This window comes from Hemibagrus wyckioides, linkage group LG14 (genome assembly GCF_019097595.1).
Source record: "Hemibagrus wyckioides isolate EC202008001 linkage group LG14, SWU_Hwy_1.0, whole genome shotgun sequence".
NCBI lineage: Eukaryota > Metazoa > Chordata > Actinopteri > Siluriformes > Bagridae > Hemibagrus > Hemibagrus wyckioides.
This window is the reverse complement of record NC_080723.1, coordinates 25556238-25579237: the sequence shown is the minus strand read 5'-3', so window position 1 is coordinate 25579237 and position 23000 is coordinate 25556238. Positions and strand designations below refer to the sequence as shown.

Here is a 23000-nt window from a genome sequence, read left to right as displayed (position 1 = left end):
AGACAATGACTGCGAGTAGCATTGGAGTGACGTCAAATTCCCCTCTTCCATTGATTGGCTAGAGGAGGAGCTGTCAATCTAGATGTAGTGGACCAATGGTGACGCTAAAGCCGCCCCTAATTTACATGAAACTCGCGGCGCAGGATTCTGAATTGAAAGTGAGGGGAAAAGAACATAAGCTTAAAAAAACTGAAAATATGAGCAGAAAGCAGGATTTTGAGTGTGAATAGGATAACTCTGAATTCACGTTTCAGTTTTGTGCATTTTATTTGTTTTACGCTTATTATTTTTTAAATCGAGACCGCAATACTTTTGGCGGAAATTTGATCCCATATACCGCACCCTCCACCGCTCAGGAGGGCCCCCATCCCCGCACTCCGCCATCCCCGCACTCCGCCATCCCCGCACCCCGCCATCCCCGCACCCCCCGCACTCCGCCATCCCCGCACCCCGCCATCCCCGCACCCCCCGCACTCCGCCATCCCCGCACCCCGCCATCCCCGCACCCCCCGCACTCCGCCATCCCCGCACCCCGCCGTTCCCGCACCCCCCACACTCCGCCATCCCCGCACCCAGCGCACTCCCCGCCCTCCGCCATCCCCGCACCCCGCCATCCCCGCACCCCCCACACTCCGCCATCCCCGCACCCAGCGCACTCCCCGCCCTCCGCCATCCCCGCACCCCGCCATCCCCGCCATCCCCGCACCCCCCACACTCCGCCATCCCCGCACCCAGCGCACTCCCCGCCCTCCGCCATCCCCGTACCCCCCGCCTTCCGCCATCCCCGCACCCCCCGCACTCCCTGCACCCCGCCATCCCCGCACCGCCGGCCTCCGCCATCCCCGTACCCTCCGCCATCCCCGCACCCCGTGTTTTGTGTTTGTTTTTCGTGTATGTTCAGTCTGAGGTTCTGAGTACTCTGGTCATTAATGATAGCTCTGTACTTCCTGCATTCAGCCTTCCATCCGGGTTTTATTCAGTTCAGTCTTCACTCCATCAGACCAGAGAATCTGTTGCTCAAATTTCTGAAGAAGTTAATGCTGGTTCTGATAGAAAGGGGTCAGAATACACAGTGCAGGACGGGTCAGGGCTGTTTTGGCAACAAAAGGGGAACCAACACAATATTATGCAGGTGGTGATAATGTTATGCCTGGTCAGTGTATAGTACTGAACAAAATCCTTAGACTCACATTAAAAGATTATATAAGGATATTTATATCTTTATTTATTTTTAGAAACAATGAAACTTCTCAAATGAAATACAAAGAGCAGTTAAGAACAGCAGAGAAAATGGAGTGACCTACTTTCATACACATATGGCTGGTACGTAGTGGTGTTTGTGGGTTTTGTGAAAGGAAGTGCCACTTCACAGTGTTCAGACACTCAGAGTTTTGTTCTGCTAAAACAGGAACATTTAAATCATTAATGGAGAAACGTGATGTTCTATAAGATCTGACATGGTTTCACTTTTTGCTTCCCAAAATGTAAAGCCAGAACTCTCTCTGTTTCCTTCAGTTCATTGTAGGAGCTTGTAACAGGAATAAATATATTTATATTAATGGAGCAATAAGAGCGCATGTTACAGCATCTTCATGTTTAACCACATCCTCATGTTTTAGCACGAAGCAGACGAGATCGGAAATCACGTGTGAGACCCAGACACATGCAGGGCTCTTATCAGTCTGACTGCAAAAACACTTTAATGATTATTAGAGGTTTAAATCAACTACAAAATTCTCTAAAATATAGTAAAGGAGTTATTTACATTCATTTTCTGTTTGTAATTCTGAACTCTGTGTTTGTCTTAGTGAACTTTTATCTTATGTTTATGTAACAACTTTTATCTACAGCTTACTCTGCTTTGCCCTCCAAATGAGAGTGACTGGACAATACATCCTCAAACTGCTAGGAATTCTTTCAATTTGTTTGAACTAAATAAACTGTAATAAAGAATTAGAGACTCGGGCTCATTGCAGCTAGCAGACGCTGGGATTAGCCTGATTGTCCGCCAGGATATGTGGGTGTGGGGGTGTGTGGGTGTGGGGGTGTGTGGGTGTGGGTGTGTGTGGGTGTGTGTGGGTGTGTGTGTGGGGGTGTGTGGGTGTGGGTGTGTGTGGGTGTGGGTGTGTGTGGGTGTGTGGGGGTGTGTGGGTGTGGGTGTGTGTGGGTGTGGGTGTGGGGGTGTGTGGGTGTGGATGTGTTTGGGTGTGTGTGGGTGTGTGTGGGTGTGGGGGTGTGGGTGTGGGTGTGTGGGGGTGTGGGGGGGTGGGTGTGTGGGGGTGTGGGGGGGTGTGGGGGGGTGTGGGTGGGGGGGTGTGGGTGTGGGGGGGTGTGCGTGTGGGTGTGTGGGTGTGGGTGTGGGTGGGTGTGTGTGTGTGGGTGTGGGTGTGTGGGTGTGGGTATGAGTGTGAGTGTGTGTGTGTGGATGTGAGTGTGTGTGTGTGTGTGTGTGTGTGTGTGTGTGTGTGGGTGTGTGGGTGTGTGTGTGTGTGTGTGGGTGTGTGTGTGTGTGTTTGGGTGTGTGTGTGTGTGTGTGTGTGTGGGGGTGTGGGTGTGTGTGGGTGTGTGTGTGGGTGGGTGTGTGTGTGTGGGTGTGTGTGTGTGTGTGTGGGTGTGTGTGTGGGTGTGGGTGTGTGTGTGTGTGTGTGTGTGTGTGTGGGTGTGGGTGTGTGTGTGTGGGTGTGTGTGTGTGGGTGTGTGTGGGTGTGGGTGTGTGTGGGTGTGTGTGTGTTGAGAAATTTCAGGAAAGCCTTGTTGGAACATAATTGTATAAAACTAACATGACACACCTACAAGTAAACAAAAAACTAAAACAATAATGAGTGTAATGATGAGTGAGATTATAGTCTCTCTTCTTCAATTCATCTACACACACACACACACACACACACACACACCATGGCTGTGTTGCTGTTGTTTTTTTTACACATTTTACCTCTGAAAAAATTCATAATAGAAATGATTCCATATTTCTCATCTTAAGAGATGTGTGTGTGTGTGTGTGTGGGTGTGTTATGTGATGCAATCATTACATCAGTGGACGGAATATTTCTCACTAATTTTTAAAAAAATGAATAAAGATGACTCTTCACATTCAGAATGGAGCCAGGTCTGACGTGGGGTTAGTCAGATATGGATTGATGTCACACCACCGTTGGGTGTGAATCTGATTATAGACACAGCTTGAGTTTCTGTGTTACTGGAAAGAGTACTGGACAGTGCACACACAACAACGGGCAGTAAAAATGCCCTCCAGTGCCTGTACTTCCTGAGGCTTCAGGAAGCTTCTACCCCATTTATGCCTGTGCCCTGAGTGCATGGAGTTTACTTCTTCACACTGGCCTCAGGACTTTCCTCAGTACACTCTGGCTTTCTTTCCCAGTTTAAAGACATCCATTGTAGGCTGAGTGGCATCTCTAGATCATCCAAAGTGTGTGAGTTGGTGTGTGTGTGTGTGTGTGTGTGTGCTCTGTGATAGGTTGGTACCCTGTTGTCCCCCACCTTGTGCCCTGAGCTCCCTGGGACAGACTCTAGGCTCCAGATGACCCTGAGTAGGGTAACATTGACAGAAAATGTATGGATGGAGAGATGAATGGAGGGATGGATTAATGGATTGAGGGAGGGAGAGATGGATGGGGGGATGGATAGGTGGAGGGAGGGAGGGTGGGAGATAGGTAGGGTGGGATGGGTGGATGGATGAAGGGAGTGCGGGATGGATGGAGGGATGGGTGGATGGATTGAGGGAGTGAGGGATGGATTGAAGGAGTTGGAAATAGATAGAGGGAGTGAGGGATGGATGGAGGGATGGATTGAGGGAGTGAGAAATGGATGGATAGATGGAGAGATGGATAGAGGGATGGATGGATGGAAGGATGGATGGAGTGAGGGATGGATTGAGGGAGTGGGAAATAGAGTTAGTGAGGGATGGATGGATGGACGGATGGATAGAAGGATGGATGCATGGACGGATGGACAGATGGATGGATGGATGGATGCATGGACAGATGGATGGATGGATGGATGCATGGACAGATGGATGGATGGATGGATGGATGGATGGACGGACGGACGGACGGATGGGTGGATGGATGGTGTGTAAATCTGTTTGGATTTTGCAGAGAAAGTGAGAAGCTGAATTGGAGACATGAACAAAAAAGAACTGACTCTAACAGTGAAACAGATGAAATAAAAGGGATTGTGTCTTCATCAGGATGAAGTGGTTTCTTCACGACTGAAGAAGAGGAAGTAGAGACGTAAAAAAGAAGAACATCAGGTTTAAAAGCAGCGAGAGAGCTGATGGTCTGGTTTATCTGGTTCAGGTTTCCTTTCAGACACACAAACTAGTTTTATTTTTATTATATTTTTTTCTGGAAAATTCAGTTTTTAAACATCTAGTAAACAAAAACAGCTGGAATTTGGTTTGATTTTTTTTCAACCTTCTGGAGATAACGTAAAACTCTATCTGTTTTTGTGTTTATGTGAAAAATGTATGTTTTTTGGAAATGCTTGCTACATGCAGAAGCAGCTCCAGGAATTTCCCCAAACCTAGGACTTCTATCTAACCCGGAAAAGCAGGTGAGATCACATGATCAGACCAGTCATGAGGGTTCTGTCCTGAAGCTCCGCCCAGCTCATTCCTATCCACTCAGCTTTAGTATATTATGCTGATGATGTTGCTGCCTGTATAATTAATGTATGACCTGCGCCACCTTTCTGTCAGTCTGATCTGAACACCATCTTCTCTTGGTGTCATCCTTCTGTATCAAGTTATGGGCAGAGCCTCAGAGCTCAACACATGAGCATAACACAGCTGCTGATCCAACAGGTAAGGACACCTCTCAGGCAATGAATCTACCTGAGTAAAATCTCAGACTGAGGAGGTGTGTTCACTCTTTACTTCAGCAGGAGCTTCGGTGGACACCTTTAGAGGATCTGATGTGCAAAAATTGGTGAGTTTTTAATATTTATAAGGAGTTTTTGTGTTAAATGAATAACTGACTGCTTTCACTCATAGTGCAATGTTATAAATCCAAATATACTGGTATAACTCATAATATACTCATGGGGAATTCGGACAGACATCAGATACTGTGGTGTTCAGTGACCGTAGCTTCATACAACAAATATGACCAATGGGGGAAGAAAAAGAGAAAACAAAACTGGTGATTTGTGTAAAGCTCACTGTTACAGTGTCTGTTATTAACATTTTACAGATAAATGTCTTTAAACAAGAGTAAACATAGTGAAGTATCAGTACTACTCGAGTGAAAGACCTAAGTAGAACTGAATTGAATTAAACTTTAAAATATAAAATTCAGATGCTGCTTGTCCACAATCAAGAGACAACAAAGAGATCAAAATGTCTGTAAAACACTAAACTTCACATGTTTATGAATCAGGTGAAGTTCAAGACCCTCTCCTTTTACACTGAATTACTCAGTTGTTGTTTTCTGTATCCTTATGAATCCTTATGGATCTGTAAAGTACACACTTTATGTTTTAATAATAATTATATATGCAGATAAGTAGGATTGTGTGACTTAATGTGAAGTTGTGTTATTTCACTGTGTGGTAGAAAAGACAGACTCATTTCTCAGTTTAACCACAGACACACTGCTGAGTGCAGGTTAGGACACGTTATACAGCCAACATGCAGAAGAGTCTGAGCACAAAGTCCCACAACAGTCATAGAAACGTATTTATTAAAGACAATCAACAATAAAGACAGACAGAGTTCTCGGTTTCTAACGTCACAAAAGCTTTCTTTTCCACCATATTGTCCCTCTAAGGCTGAGTCATGGCCATGGAACATGATAGCAGTCTGATGAAAAACACATTATGAAGCTCAGATATATCTAGTAAGCGTCTCGGAGCTCATTCTGCACATTTCTATACCGAGGTTTCACCTGCCCTTCTCCAGAAGTACAACAGGATGTTTAAAGTCTTCTTGTTGACATTATTTTAAATAAGAAGACGTCACAGAGGTTCATATCTGTTAAGTAGGTCTCAGATCTCTCTTCTAGCAGCTAATGATATATTCTGGATTTGGCGTCAGTCACTGAATCCCACTGTGGCTCCACAGCCATGTTTCTGAATCATTTTCAGATAAAGGGTTGATTTGAACCGGTGTTTGTGTGATATGAGTCTGTGTGTATTGTACAGTGTCCAGTGTGTAGAACAGCAGTGTGGGGTCTGCTATGTGAGGATCTGCTGCAAATTCTAGATGCGTAGATGTGATGAAGAAGGGATCAATAATGTGTGAACACGTCAGGTAGTCGTGTACTACGAGCTGTTTGATGATACTTTGTTGGATTCAGGTCTTCACCATGGATCCTTCTGAAGTCAGGAATCATTTTTATCGACGTTAAAAGATCATTGTCTGTTCACCAGCCTGCGAGCTGATCCACTTCCTCCCTCTACGCTGATTCATCACTGATGAGGCCCACCACATGATCACGTGGTTTAAGCTGTAATATTCACCACAGTTGTGTCTACAACACACACAGCAGTGGACTGTAGTGGGACTGAAGTTGCCTCCCAGTCAGGATCCAGATGCTCAGGAGTCAGTAGTTAAATTTAGCAGCCTATCTGAACGTGCCTCAGACTGTTTTGCTTGAAACAGTCCTGAGGTTCTGAGATGTGATCTCTCTCATGTTCATACCTGATTCAGAGCTGGTTTGGCATGTTTTCATAGTCGTCTGTATGTTTGAATTTGCTGAAAAGAGATACGATCCAAGCAGCCGAGGTGGGGTGAGAGGTATAAACGAGGTGTATTGTATTGCATTGTTTGCACTGTTGTGAAATCTACATGCCCATGTCATTTTATGTAATCGCTAATGTCAAGTCATCAGTGATAAAGATCAGGACTATGGACTTCAATTTCCTTTTCAACACCTTGCACTTTTGTACTTTTTGTTTATATCCTTTATTTTATATCTACTGACTCGCTCCACATGATTTCTTCCTATTTTCTGTAACAGCCAAGTGTTTATAAACACCAGTCTTTACATCTCCAGTAGAAGTTGTTCATATCAGCTGCAGGATCCTGAATCCAGTTTGGTTTTTGTTGTTATTGTAAGTCTGAAAGTCACTGGAATTGTATGTTTCATGGAGACTAACGCATGGAGACAATTGATCATTTTTTCATTAAAGTTTACAAAATTCCTGGTATTTAGTAAACGATTTTGTTATTTAGCCACCATTCTAATCTTACGAACCAGCAGCTCTGTCCGACCAGCACTAGAGGTGTTAATGTAATCTATAGGGGAACATTAATAATTAATAATTCATAATTAGTCCTATTGTATGTTTTGGTGAAAACACTCATGAGAATTAAAGCAATATAATATTTTTGTTGTCTCATTATAAACAAACTGTGCATGTCTTTTGCCTTTACGACAAGCTGAAAGAGTTGAGGTGTTTTTAGTTCTGCTCTCGCACATGCGCAGTAGTGGCCAGGTAAAGGTGTGCCAGCAGCTGCCGGTGTTTTACTGGAAGCCTAGTTACAGAAACGCTGCGTCAAAGCTTTATTGCTCTAAATTGGAGTAATCGATGTTTAATTCGACAAACGACATTGTAGTTTCTTTTTAGCTGAGCGCTCGAGAAAACAGGGAGTTGTTCTGTATTAATATGAGGTAATAATCAGGTAGAGGTCCTGCATTAAAGCGCTTCAGGGGCAGTGTAGGGTCTAACACTGTCTGGACTGGAGTCGGGTTTTCCCGCAAAATAAAGTAAGTATTAATTTCATACTTTACACTTGAAGCTGTTAGTTTATATAGTAAATAAATATCGTTCCACGACTCACTTCAGTTCTCCGAGGTTTAAAGATAATTGGTTTATTCAAATGATCCAAAACGTTCGTTATATTAATTGTTTAGAGCTTAACGAAATAAAAGGAAAGAATCAGTAACGTCCATTATATAACACAAAGACACATAAGCGCAAGAAAAATATTATTTATGATGTTATATTGACGCCTTGTGGACGATTAGAGGCATAACATTTCGCGTTTCTTTGTATTGGCGTGTTATTTATTATTATTATTATTATTATTATTATTATTAACACAAACACAACCTACAGTGCTGTAACTCCTCTGTATCTACTGTAAAAGGACAGTTCAGTGTGAAATATGTTCATAAGCTTCATTTCTTCAGGAGAAAGTCATACATTTCATTTATTCATTTTCAATTTAACGTTTATGTTTAAAATTAAACAAAGATTCAGATATTTTAATTGTAGTTAATAGAACACCAAGACAGATTTCGTGGTTCATGTGTGTGAAACTCAGTAGGTCATCGTTTTCGGGTTATTGTGTTTTCAGATCTGTTTATATCGTACCAAGAAACTTCACTGTTCTGAGAAATAAACATCTTTTAACAAGTGATTTATTTATTTAGATTTTTTTTGTTGTTTTTTTAATAAGAAGCAGACTTGCCACAGTCGCTAGGCAGATACACATTAAACAAAAAAATAAAAATAAATAGAAATGTAAATGAAAATAGACAAAACTATACTGTAAAAAACAACAACCTTTATTTATAATTTGGAGACAGAGAGAGAGAGAGAGAGAGAGAGAGAGAGAGAGAGAGAGACAAGGCGAAATCACTTTAACTCTTGACATAACTCTTCCAGGTTCACTTGTTTCCACCTGGATTTATTGTAAACACTGAAGGTGAGTGGAACACTGGGGATTTGTGTGTCGGTGCACTAACACTCATCTTTCCTTTCTCGTCTTTTACCCAAACGGTGTGGAGGATTTCTGTGTTGTGACACAGCGGTGACATTTCTTTTGCCTTTTTCCCCCCCGAGTCTTGTCCGTTCAGTCAAACAAAACATCATTACTCACACACTCTCTGGAAAAAGGGAATTAAACTCCTGCAGCGGTGCAGAATCTTACACCTGTAAATGTGGATATTATGACTTTTAAAGTTATTTAAGGTAAATGGACTGTGATCTTATTTTCTAGTAAAGCTAGGTACCTTTCTGGGCAGGACCATCACCAGCCTGCTTCATATTAATTATGATTTATTTAAGTTTATTTATTTAAGTTATTTTTCCAGCAATGTAAACTACAAAAACTACAAAACTTTATAGGCAGTTTATAAAGCTCGTAAATATCTTAACGGTGATAACCAGCACAACTTGCACTTTTATTATTGTTTATCGTATGATTAGAATAAATAATGTTTGTGAACATAAAACCGGCTCACGTACTTGTCAATCATCAAGCCATACTTTAACTAGATGAAGAAACGAAGGCTGAGTCGCTCTGTAGATCAGACCTATTCAACTGTTTACACTTGTGCTGAAATTAAACCACATTCTGAACACACAGACGTCTCAGTGAAGCAGCGAGAGAGTGAAGAGCTGCAGATTGTTTCTCCTACTCATACTAATGACCTCGGAGGAGGATCGTGTAGCAAAAAAGTAGTTTCCTAATTGGAAAACAGTAGCATGTGTGTTGCCAAGTGCACTGTTTATCCTCAAACCTGGACAACCTTTAATGTGTAAACAGTTTTTTATTCAGTCATTCTTATATAGATATTTTTTATTGATGACAATGTATAATAGAAGAATATATCTGGATCTTGTTCAAAGAAAAAAAAAGAGGGAAATTTATTTAGTATGTCTTTTCCTGTGGGATGATTTTCTAATTTGCAGTCGCTTTTAGTTTCTTTATTTATTTTGCAGTTGCTTACTCACAGCACGTTTCCTCACATCTAACAAATTCTAACATAATATAAGGTTACTTAATGCCGCAGAGTCTTCAGGTCATGGGGAGGTGGTAGCTCAGCGGTTAAGGTGTTGGACTAATGATGGGAAGGTTGTGAGTTTGAATCCTGGGAACTGCTGAACACCTGAGCAAGACCTTTAACCCTTAATTGCTCAGTTGTATAAAATGAGATGAAATTGGAAGTCGCTGTGGATAAGGGCTTCTGCCAAATGCTGTAAATGTAAATTTGTGGTTAAACATTTGTTCCACTTCTTTTGATTCGCTGCAGCCCTAACAATCTGATGGTTAATGTTAGATCTGTTGTAAACACATTTTGCTTTCAAATCATTTTTCTGTCTAAGTTTTGCGCTGCACTTCTACGCATGCTTCTAGCCCTCAGCCTTCGAATGCAGTTGCTAGATAATCTTTAATGAGTGGATTCCTCAGGTGGCACTGGCAACCCTTTGCTTTAGTTCTGTCTTCTCTGGAGGGTAGAGGATGACAACACCACCTTCAGTAGGACAGTTTCAGGCTCTCCTGCTGTCCCTTAATCTTCAGGCATTAACAGAAGTTCATGTGTTTTATTTCTCTCTTCTCCAAAAGGTAAAAGATGGCAGCAAAACCTTCATTAGGATCTTGTCCACGTCTCCTGCTGCCTCTCTTCCTGCTTTTTTGTTTAGGGTTGGTGTTCTACTCTTACTTCAAGCCCACTTTAAGCATTTCATCATGTTCTGAGGTTGCAGAATCCACGTATGAAGTCTGCATTGATAAATGCTTCGGTGTCTTCAACAAGATCTTTAACAGAAATGTAACCTCCATCAGCAGTTTTAACTACACGCAACAACAAATACCGACCACCAAACAAATCCTTGACCGTGACACCATCATACTAGCCTGGACATGGCCTTTTGGTTTTAGATTTGACGAAAAGGCCTGTGGTCCATATTTTGATATTGAAGGTTGTCGAGTTACAGATAATAGACTCCTATATGGCAAAGCCCATGGTGTTATGTTCCATCACAGAGATCTTGGTGATGATTTACCAAACCTGCTGAGCATGCCACGACCTCCACATCAGAAATGGGTGTGGATGAACATGGAGTCTCCTGAGAATTCAGAAAGATGGACTGATATTGATGGTTTATTCAATTTGACCGCCAGTTATCGAAGAGATTCAGATGTCTGGGTACCTTATGGGAGAATTCTACCAACATCTGTGAAGAACGAAACCTTTAAGATACCACCAAAGGATAAATTAGTGTGCTGGATCGTCAGTAACTGGAACCCTCACTATAGGAGAGTTGAATATTTTAATGAACTGAGCAAACACATCAAAATAGAAGGTTATGGTAGACACTTCAACAGGTACATTAATGATGAGGATTACGTGCCTACCTTGTCCAGCTGTAAGTTCTACTTATCATTCGAGAGTTCCATCCACGAAGACTACGTCACAGAAAAGCTGTTTAACCCTCTGATATCTGGCACAGTTCCTGTGGTTCTCGGTCCACCCAGGGAGAACTACGAGGAATTCATTCCAGCAGATTCATTCATTCATGTGGATGACTTCAAATCCCCTCAGGAACTGGCAGAACATCTCAAATTTCTGGACCAGAACCAGGAGGTTTATGAACGCTACTTCACCTGGAGACAAGCCTTTACTGCTAAAGGTTCATATTTTGGTCTAGAACACGCTTGTTATATGTGATTATATAAAAAAACACAAGGACTACAGGGTGTTTAAAAGTCTCAGTAAATGGTACTGGGGTTAGTTCATTTCATTTTACAAGATTATGTAGATTCTTAGAAAGGTGTATTTGTCCTGTCACTGAGTGTATTATTGTGGATGTCCTGTTGGATAGAAAACAGAAAAACATTCCATTTATATTTCACTCTTTTAACAATTGACGGTGAAACTAAAATAAGAATATTTGAAAATTCGGGTAGAAAATGTACATTGTAAGATTTGTCTCAAAACTAGAGAAAGAAATGTCCATGTCATGCTTTGTGTGAGTGGGGACTGAGCTGAGCTCTGAATATACTGGTGTTTAAGGGTTTTGCTAAATAAGAATAAATAAAAAGTTATTTTGGGGTCAAAGGCAAGGATTTGGGTTGCTGGTTTAAGGTTGTGGGTTCAAGCCCCAGCACTGCTGATCTGATGCTGTACTGTAATGTGTTTATGACAAATAAAACCTTCTTTCTTCTTCCATACTGCATCTATTGGTGATCATTTTTCTAAGGTGGGTGATATGGCCTTCAAAACATATCCTAACTGCTGGAGAACTTTAACCAGATCCTACAGCTGTGAGTTCATCCCAGTGAGGAAGTTCTGTTCCTCCAAGAGATGATGCCATTTATCTCTACATAGTCCTCACTATTCTGGGAGCTGCTGAAGGTGGCTTTAGTATTGCATTTGCTAAAACTAGACTGCAAGATTTGAAAGCCCTGTACATTGTAGATGGAATTTCATCACATCCACAATGTCCACGTCTTCAGCCCTTACAGCAGCTGTGGCCGAGCAGGGATGGTAGAAGATTGGGAAAAGCTTAAATGCAGGACCAGTGTTGTCTAAAGTCACACAGCAGAAAAGAGATGTATTATTAACCTTGTTTAAAACTTCACTGAACCAGAACTCAAGCTTCCTCCACCCTCACAGAAATCTCTGTAGTGTCTAGACATTCAGCAGGTACCACCTTCTACATGCTACACTACTGCTTGGCTTACTGAAACAATCCTGCTCGACACACATGGCATGACATAATACACACCAAAGAACTCTCCATGTGAAACAGGATGATCTGTCTTTTACTGCTCTTCCTTTGTTACTGTCTATTATTTCTTTAATTATTCACCATTTGAATACCATTTACTACCATTTGCAGGTATTTGTGGTATAGGGTTACATGTCTGAGTAATTTGCCTTCCTTTGTCTCATTCCTCTGGGACATGTCTGAAGTATGAGAAAGATGCTTTTAATAACAATAGTTATTTTTAACTTAGAGTTCATTCTCATGTGTGTCGTCAGTGTTGAGAATGTGTGAAGCAGTTGAACTGGAGTGAATTGTACCAGAAGGTCTTCTTCAGGAACAGAGATTAAGCTCTGGACTGGGACTGGTCACTGCCGGAGACTGATTAGTGGAAGTTCAGGAGAGGAAAATAAAGCTGAATCTCAGAACAATTAATCGAGTAACCATGAGCGCACAGAAACCGGGTTATTTAACCACAACACAAACAAACTAGTGGCCGTATTTTTTTTATTTATTCATTCATTCATTCATTCATTCATTCATTCATTTATATTTTATTTATTTAATTTATCTATCTATCTGGCCTCCTGGTGGTCCAGTGGCAGGATCTCGTGCTGTCATTGCCGTGGCCTGGGTTAGATTCCCAGGCAAGGGGCTAACACAGCCACTGAATTGTTAACTCAGTGCTGGACCCAAACCTGGATAAAATGGGATGGTATTGTGGCATCGCCTGGTACAGTGTCACAAACATCACATGCGATCAGCTGTAAATGAGATGCACTCATTCGTTAAGGTTGAACAGCAGCTGCTATATTTTACACAAAGAGATGGAAGAAGATAACAGATTTTACTGATGGAATCCACAAAGCTTCTGGTGCTTCTGCTGTGTCAGTTCCTCACTTGTGAAGTTCAGGACATCACCATGGGGCAGGAGCTCATAAAATAGCTCCAAGAAGAAATTTGTGATCAGAATTCATACGACAAAAGCCATTATCCTTCAAAATAATCTGAATCAACACCTTGAGATGACAAGCTTTAAACCTTTCCAGCAGAATGGCTTGATTTTCACAGATGTTGACAACACAGACACTTAAATTCCATCAGGTCTGAGATGAACATAGTAGCCTCCTGGTAGCTACCCTTTCATCCAGAAGAAACATCAGACTGGTGTCACTGCTCACACCGTTATCAAATTTTATTGGTGTCCATTAGCAAAGCAGAAAATGTGCATCAGGTAAACGTCCTGCACTTTATTACACTTCAGTCCAGAGGCACCTCCCATCACAGTGCGAGTGTGGTCAGTGTAATGGAACATTACATAGCAGTGACGTGATATGTCCGTGGTCTCACCTTACAGCTCACCTGTAATGTGGTCCTGAATTACATAAATCACACAGTCCAGAAACTGGTTCTGGATGGTTTGGAGCTAGGCTTCAAACCAGTGGTGTGTTCAAGGGAAGCAACAAGATCCATATGACCTCTGAAGGTCCACATGACCTCTGAAAACACCAGGATTTTTAGAGTTTTCCATCTCATTAAGAGCTTAAACACCCGGATACGGTTTATTAATTTAAGAGAATGTGCGTCTTTATCCACTTCCTTATTGTGGTTTCATTAATATGGAGGGGGGGGGGAGGGAGAGACAAAGAGAGAGACAACAAGAGAGAGAGACAGGCAGTGAGAGAGAGACAACGAGAAAGAGAGAAGGAGAGGGAGGAAGGGGGGGGAGACAACGAGAGAGAGAGAGAGATGGGTTCAGGTGTAGGTGTTAAAGTATCTTCCCTTAAAGAAATTCTTTTGCATAAAAACTGAACGTTTCTTTGACAATAGAAACCCCACAACCCCCCGCTTCACTTCCTGACTTCCTGCATCTTCTTCTCTTATGCAAAAACACACTAAGAACCAAACCAGTCAAACTGGAAACGCAGCCAGAGGGAAGCTGTAGGGAGAAGAAACGCACTGATATACACACAATATTCACAGCTACACCGACTCCAGGGACAGATGATCTAAAGCTACACACATGAAATAAAAAATCTCAAAGCATTACTGATCCCCTGAACCTAAAGACTCTCGAGATCTTCATGCTCAGATCAATACAGCAGTAACAAATAAAAACCACAAGTGCTAAGTCTCTGAGATGTTAATAGGTTTTACTAATTTAAATATTAAATTCATTTCTTCTCTGTTTAAAAAGCAGAGAAAAGAAAAGAAAAGACGAGAAAGGAAGTCCTAATTTATTCATTTTTAGTGAAATGTGTACTTAAGTCTTAAAGAAGCATTCATGTCACACATGGACACTAATATCACCCCTCAGTCTACTTTATGTTTAATTATAGAGCATACGCTTCAGCTCATTTCACTGATTTAAAAACAAGAAATCAAAAACTGAGCAGCATCGAATCCAAACTACAGTGAAATCAAACAAGAGTGTAAAATAAATAAAAAGTATAAGACTTAAAGACATAAAACTTTAAAAGAAAAAGCACAGACAGAGCAACAGTCTATAACACTGAACTAAAGGACCTTCACCTGGTTCAGAGCTCATGAAAAAGAACGAGATGTTCCATAATATCAGAGCTGGGACAGAAAAGATAAACAAAAATAAACAACATCAGGAGTTTTTACTGATCATGTGTGTAAAAGTGTTTAATATATTGTGTTCATTAAAAAGAAAAAAAACTTTTAAAGTAAAAGGTAGAGAAAATTCCACCATGAAAAAGAGTTGAGAGAAAGCGTGTGTGTCCTGAACAGCAGCTCAGAAAGGTGTTTATTAATCCATCTATTATCAAGAGAGATTATATTCTCCATAAATCTGACAATTAATTTATTCATCAGATCACTAAATGACCATCGGTCACTGAACTGCCAGTGCAACACAACTAACCTGTTTTATTTTTTCTACAGAGCTAAGAAATCAGAAAAATGAGGATGTGATGAAAAGAAAGCACATCATCACACACAGGGTCACTACAATCTCCAAAATTTATAATAAAGACTAAATCCTGAGATAAACGTGTTTGTAGATGATCAACACGTACAAGCTGGAGACAAAACAAAATCCAGAGTGAAGCATGATGATGCAGAATTTCTTTTAAAAGAGAATAAACTATATTATTATATCGCTAATAAAACATCTTGTGCTTTAGAGATTTTTAAGCATTAGCTGATTTTCATCACTACAAACACTGCACAGGGGTGTAAATGTCGCTGTCTGGATGTACTTTCAAATTTAAAACAATCTTTGCATATGTACTTTTAATTGCAAATTGACCCCAAAGCATGTAAACCCTATTCCCATCAGTGGACACTTGCTGAAGTACAGTCAGGAGAGTGAATACATCACTTATTACTACCTTGTACAAAGCCACAGACAGCGGTTGCGTAAGAAGGTTAACACCATTTCTAAACCTTGCAGATGGGAAAGTGCAGAAGAGGAGTGTGTTCAGTCTGTCTGTCGGCCGCAGAGTCAGCGAGGAGATAAACTCCAGTGTTAAAGGTATGTTTAAAACTTCTCTTTCAGTTCCTTTCATTCTTCTTCTAAATACAGGACACCTCTTTATGTGTCTTTAAAATCAGGAGCTTTTATAGATTATTCTAATGAACACAAGGAAGTAGAATCACTCTGAGACACGGATGTGACCGTGGACAGAGGAATAAAAGTGGACGGTGTGAGTAATTAAAAGACAATGATTTATAACACGGATATTAAGAAAAGCAAAGGTGTACCTTGTGAGAAAAAAAGTGTCATGTTATTCTGGTAAACTGCTAAAAGGTTAAAACTGATAAGCTATAAACATTCACATTACTAATTAATTATATAAAGCAAATATTTTACTTAACTTACAGGGAGGACTGTACGATCTGACCGGAACAATGTTTCCTAGAAATTTTACTGGATATTATACAAACAGTTCACTGCCAAAGATTGCTAATTATCAACATGCAGAGCTATCGTGTGTATTTCTGTACAGACTAGAGGAACAAACCCTCGTAATATAACCTGTCAGGGTGAAGGTCTGTGAACCAGCTAGCTAAACACTCAGGCACTGTGATGTATATATTTACAGCTCAGTAGGTTTGACATTAGATTATTAAAATACTGAAACTGGATTTTTGTTCTTTATTATTATTTTCGAAGCTCAAATAACAGTTAAGTCATTTGGAGAAACCCTTATCCGTGAGGAACTTCTTTATCAATAAATACATCCTCATCCTGTTCAGAGCGTCAAGGACGATCAGATCCCTGGAGGACAGTATAGGATGAAAAACAAAATATATTTAACAAAACTAAAAATAATAATAATAACAGTAACAAAGTATGAATTCATGTACTTCCTGTTTTTAGACGGAAGACAGATAGTGACTCAGGGCTGTGACTTTTTCTGGAAAATCAAAAATGTCATGTCATACAGTTTGTGTTCGAATGTTCAAATACACCGCCCCGCTAAAAAAAGGCAACTGCAACACAAACATTCTTATCAGTATTTAATTAACACCTCGTATAATGTCAGAGAATAATATACAGCCATACGAGGCTGTGTACTTGGTCCAGCTTTCTGCTACCTTGTTGTGGTGGTCAGTCAATCAGCAGTGTCAGGCCGTGTATTCCACACCTAGGCCTTCACTGGTGTCCTTCCTGAATTAATCCACCTCTATACCATCATGACGCCACGGCAATGAACGGTCCATTTTATTACGGTTACTTTTCTCAAAAAAGACATTCTTGATGCCGTATGCAGCAAACTGTAATCTCCGGAGGACGCAGCATCTGAAATGAGACACAGTGAATATAGAAACACTGTATAACAGTGCGCTGTGTCACAGGCTCTTATAGAGAACATGAATAACATTATATTACATGTAGCAAAAAAACACATGAACACAATTCAGTCTCACAAGTTTCCTTTCACTGCAGCAAAAACAAACAAACAAACAAAAACCCACAGGGGATCTGGAATGAAGGCAAACTGTTTGTTTTGTGCAAAAGAAAACCCAAAAGCATAAATGGTTCTTGAAAAATCTTACCAACTATTTTGAAGAATCGAAAGGATTTTCTTGAAAAGTCCGCCTTGAAAATGTATTTGTAAGGATGTCCGCGTCCAAATCGATTTCTTATATTTTATTTAGTTTGTGCGGGTCGCTGCCTCTGACTACTCCAATTATCCAATCAAAGGACAGGAAATTGCTGACGTAATCGTAGGCCCCAGTGAACTCGAAATCTGATTGGTTAATGGATCAGTTTCACTGCCACTTATTTTAAGCTCCGGACGCCTGCACTACTGATTCTGAAGGCCTTAAGGCCGGGCAAACCATGATGTCATCCACTGTCTGAAATATGATTGGATAAATACTCTTATCATAAATATACACTACTGGAAGCAGCGCAACCGAGAGAAAAGCTATGAAATGTAGAGAATAGACTATTGGGAATAATTTAATACACATTCATGGACAAATATATTAAATATATTAACATGCAGGTCAGTGATTCAGATCACTGCTGTTTAGGGCAGCCTTCTCTGACCCTTACTGACCCTGACGGTCCGCCACTGTCTATCAGTGAGCCTGAAGATTTGTCATGGAGGTCTAAGACAACTGTTTTGTTTTTTTTAACAAAGTGGACAAACAGCCTTATTTTTAACTGGACTGTTGCCATCGACCCACATGCTACTTTTTAGATGATTTGGGGTCGTAATTGTCTGCTCAATGCAGTTCTTCTGCTAGCTGATAGCATACATTTTTGTATCATTATATTAATTTGCTGATGGTCAAGAGGGTCTTTAAAACTTTTAGGATGCCCCCTGCTGGATCAGATGGCACACAACAAAGCAGTCTAATGCACTTAGGCTGAATGTTAATATTTGTCTGGGTGAATTATAAAATATGAATTTTTTCACCTCATGTTCGAATATCGGTTAAAAAGTAGCAGCCCTACTAATTCGGCTGTTTGGACATGTAGGAAAAGTTTATTCCACCACAATGTGCAGTCACAAAGCATGATACACATAACATTGAAAAGATTATATAAATAAGATTTAACTGGATTGTGATGCCAAATGTATCTGAGTTTCCATATATTACACCAAAAAACTTTTTTCTAACCAAATGCAACACATAAACTAATAACAGTTCATCTTTTTTTAGGGAACTTGGCTTTAACTGAAGTTCATGTTTCTCATTTCTTTCTCCTCCAAAAGGTAAAAGATGACAACCAAACCTTCAGTAGGATCGTATCAGCATGTCCTGCTGCCTCTCTTTCTGCTATTTTGTTTTGGAGGAGTATTTTACACCTACTACAAGCCCACTGTGAGCTGGTTCTCATGCTCGAATGTTCCAGTCTCCTCACATGAAGTCTGCTCAGATGAATGCCTCAAGGTATTGACAGCAAACTTTACCCAAAACACTACCACTCATAACTACACTACGCAAAAGCTACTGCTACCACAACCGACCCCCAAACCAGCTGACACTGAAGAAAACATCACCTTTTTAATCTGGACATGGCCTTTCGGGTTTAAATTTGATGTAAAAGCTTGTAGTCCACAGTTTGGTATTGAAGGTTGTCAACTTACAGATGACAGAAGCCAATATGACAAAGCCCATGGAGTTTTGTTTCATCACAGAGACATTGGTGGTGATTTCACAGAGCTGCTGAAAAGACCACGTCCTCCACATCAGAAGTGGGTGTGGATGAACATGGAGTCTCCTGATAATTCAGGTAGAAATGATAGATTTGATGCTGTATTTAATCTTACAACAAACTATCGAAGAGATTCAGATGTCTGGGTACCTTATGGGAGAATCATAGAAATATCAGAGAAGGACAAACCCTTTAAGATACCACCAAAGGATAAATTAGTGTGCTGGATCGTCAGCAACTGGAATCCCAACTTCAGGAGAGTGAAATTTTTTAATGAACTGAGCAAACACATCAAAATAGAAGCTTATGGTAGACACTTCAACAGGTACATCAGCAGTGAAGACTACAGGACGATTGTATCAGGCTGTAAGTTCTACTTATCATTTGAGAACTCCATCCACAAAGACTACTTCACAGAAAAGCTGTTCAATCCTCTGATTATCGGCACGGTTCCTGTGGTTCTCGGTCCATCCAGGGAGAACTACGAGGAATTCATTCCAGCAGATGCATTCATTCATGTGGACGATTTCAAATCTCCTCAGGAACTGGCAGAACGTCTCAAATTTCTGGACCAGAACCAGGAGGTTTATGAACGCTACTTCACCTGGAGACAACACTTCACTGCTATAGGGGCACATTTTGGTCTAGAACACGCTTGCCGAAGTTGTGATCTTATAAAAAGGAATAAGTCCTACAGAGTGTTCAAAAATCTCAATAAATGGTATTGGGGTTAGCTAGCATGCTACTGGCTAACATGAACTTCTGACTGTAGACCCCAACAAGATGAGCTTTTCCAGATAAGACATCAGACCTTTTTTTACTTCCCAGTGAACGGACCATAAATTATTATAATCATTTTTCTTCTAGGGGTTTAATGATGCACATCTCCTACTATTTTTATACACAGGAAAGCATAAAGCTGATGGCTAAGACTGAACTGATAGCTACAAGATAAGGAGCCAAACAATGACTGACCATGCCTGATAGACTGAGATATATATGTATATACAGGGCAAAGCATGAGGTTGAACAGGGAACAGGTGACATGGCAGAAAAATGGAACAATGGGAAGGGCGTGGCACAGATCATGAGCTCATGTGGGGAACAAACAATACAACAAACTATGATAAAACACCTGCCTGTACCCTCTGATGGTCTGGTAAGGAACCGTCCTAGCAGCTCCTGACAATTTGTTAGCTAATCCGGTCACCCTAAGCTTCAGATGTTAATGGGTCGCCTCTAAAGAGCTCAAGATCACGGCATTTTGTTATTAATTTATCCACTGCTTGTATAAAATTAACAGTATGTTCATGACAGTGGGCAGAACCTTCCTTCAAGCCATAAAACTGAACTTTGGACTGCCTTGTTTATCTTCAGCTCTATATTTTATTATTCTCATTAAACAGAACTGTGGAGGCCATATGTTTTTAAGTGAAAAAATCTTTGCACATTCTACATTATTACACAGTTGTACATGCCACAATCATTTCCCTCAATTTTAAGCTTATCAAATATACAGTAACTGTGCATTTATATTTATTCCAATATTACTAGATGTTTTAAATTCCGAGGTCGCAAGTCTATTTGCTAATGCATTTCCCATTCTGAGTTATGACCTGGTCATATATAAATGGCGATAGCAATTATTCTATTTGCTCTTTCACTTCCTCTGGGTTGTGTACAGAGCCTGAAAATTCAAATAATTCCTTTTGCCTTTCACAGAAAGCTGTCAGTGTTGGTGTGAGAGTACATGAGTACATCAGTCACGGTTAATGGCCAGGAGGGAAAATGTACTGAACACCCCTTTTATTTCTGATTTACTTCATAACTCATCTGAATAACTTTGTTTTAGATTCTTTAAAAGATTTTATATCAAGACTGTTCTTCATTCAGATAACAGGGAAGCTGTTAAGTAAATGCTAAATCGGCAGTATCATCTGTTCAGCACTTCTCCTTGACCGTTGATGACATCACTGACTGTTTTCTGTGTGAAGCATCAGAAATGCAAAAGGGGGTAATTTGTTTAGCTGTACCAGGTAGAGAGAATAAAGAACGACAGGGACATTACTACGAACAGGACGTCCATCTAAAATTCACGAGAAGACTAGGAGAAATCTGATCAGGAGGCCTACACTATACTCTGGAATTATGTGTTGAACATTTTGGCCATAATACTAAAAGATATCTTCAGGGTAAAACACCACATCACTAACATAACAGCTTCCTCATGGTGAAGCATGGAGGCAACAGCATCATGCCTTGGGGCTTTAATCAGGTTTGATGGAATCAGGAACAGTTCATTTTGGTGCAAACACAGCTTGTGTGAAGAGGATTTTCACCGAAGCACACCTTCAAATCAACAAAGGCAAAACATATAGAAGATGTACTCTCTCATGTCATTCATAATTTAAAGGCTTACTCACAGTTCTGAAAAAGTTTTGCATGCAAAGGGCGAAGACTATGAATTTAACCAATCACTAAGCTTGCAGTGAAGATGCCTACCATGTCTAAAAGAGAACTAGCATGAGTAGATAAATGAATAAATTCTACAAGGGTTACAGTCCTTGCCTTAAACTGTCAGTGGATCCTTAGTATACATGTCTGTCATGATTCGGAGGGATGCAGCCAGTCAGACCCAAGAGCAGGATAAAAACAGACCATGTGTTTATTAACTAAAAATAACACAAAACACACAACATGAAAAAAATCTCAAATACCTGAAGGCGTCGCTGCAAACAAAAACTCAACATAGAAAAACCTGATTAAAACTCAAGGAACCAAACACAACCCACAATGACGACAAAGGGACACCAGAGGGCAGGAATAAACAAGTCAACACATTAAGAGCGGATTGGTAACAGGTGACAGGACACGTGACATTCAACAAGGTAGAGTAATATACCTGTCAGAACCCCCTCTGGTGGTCAGGCAGGGAACTGTACCAGTGGTTCTTGACATTGTCCCACACTACCTGAGAAGAGTAATCAGTGTTTAAGTTTTTGTCATGGTTTAGGAACCCTTGACCCATGATCATCCTTGATCTCCTGTTTTCTAGCCCCTAACCCTCAGCTGCTCAGGCGTATAAATGAAATAAATCTAAGATGGAAAATGATGTCTGTCCAGTGCCTTTTGGTGTCAGATTTCATTTCAAGTTAGATGAAGAAAGAGGATTATTTATTCCATTATTTTCCCTGAAAATGTGATTGGAGGAAAAACTAACACTCTATAGACTGAGCATACACTGACTAAAAGACTGTAAGGCTGTAAGTTCTACTCATCATTCGAGAACTCCATCCACAAAGACTACTTCACAGAAAAGCTGTGTAATCCAATATCAGCACAGTTCCTGTGGTTCTTGGTCCTCAAAAACTAGTAGAGGTTTGAAATACCCTCATATGTGTGTGTACTGTATGTGTGTGTGTGTGTGTTTGTGTGTTTTGGGGGGGGGGGGTTACAAACCACACATGTCATGAAATTCGGAAACACAATGAGACCTCGTCTACACTAACTGGGATTTGATGGAGATATTTTGGAGTTATTTAAATGGCTGGTGTGTGTCATCTTATGATAATATAAACACGTGTTTATTCTCCATCCTGTTAAACACCACTGAGAACTCAATTTAACACAGGCACATGTTAATTCTTCATCATTCCATTCAATCAACTATTACGTATAATTTCGTTAAAGTACTACTAGGAACAGATTAATCATCTGCTTGGAACAAAATATTTGCCACACCTTAAAATACGTTAGTTACATAATTGTGGAATTGTGGAATCTTAACAGTCTAACAATACACCAATTTACTGTATTATAGTACTAAACTAGTGTTACAATTGAATAAATGTAATTAATTAAATACATGTAATTGTATATCATTTCTTTTATTGGG

The 23000-nt window shown here is 40.5% G+C and overlaps 1 protein-coding gene and 1 pseudogene across 4 annotated transcripts; both read left to right on the top strand.

The window, feature by feature from the left end:
- The first annotated feature begins 4672 nt into the window (after nt 1–4672).
- Nucleotides 4673–22530, top strand: LOC131364699 (4-galactosyl-N-acetylglucosaminide 3-alpha-L-fucosyltransferase 9-like). 4 transcript variants are annotated; one of them, XM_058407969.1, is made up of 4 exons: nt 4673–4825; nt 4903–4949; nt 15881–15961; nt 18663–22530. In XM_058407969.1, exon 4 carries the CDS (start codon nt 18670–18672, stop codon nt 19837–19839), a length of 1170 nt encoding a protein of 389 aa, XP_058263952.1. In that variant the 5' UTR covers nt 4673–4825; nt 4903–4949; nt 15881–15961; nt 18663–18669; the 3' UTR covers nt 19840–22530. The 4 variants fall into 4 exon arrangements, with proteins under 4 accessions (XP_058263952.1, XP_058263954.1, XP_058263953.1 ...); XM_058407971.1 differs by having other exon boundaries at nt 4692–4825; nt 4906–4949; XM_058407970.1 differs by having other exon boundaries at nt 4809–4949.
- LOC131364700 (4-galactosyl-N-acetylglucosaminide 3-alpha-L-fucosyltransferase 9-like) lies at nt 7593–11926 on the top strand (annotated as a pseudogene).
- Nucleotides 22531–23000: the final 470 nt, after the last annotated feature.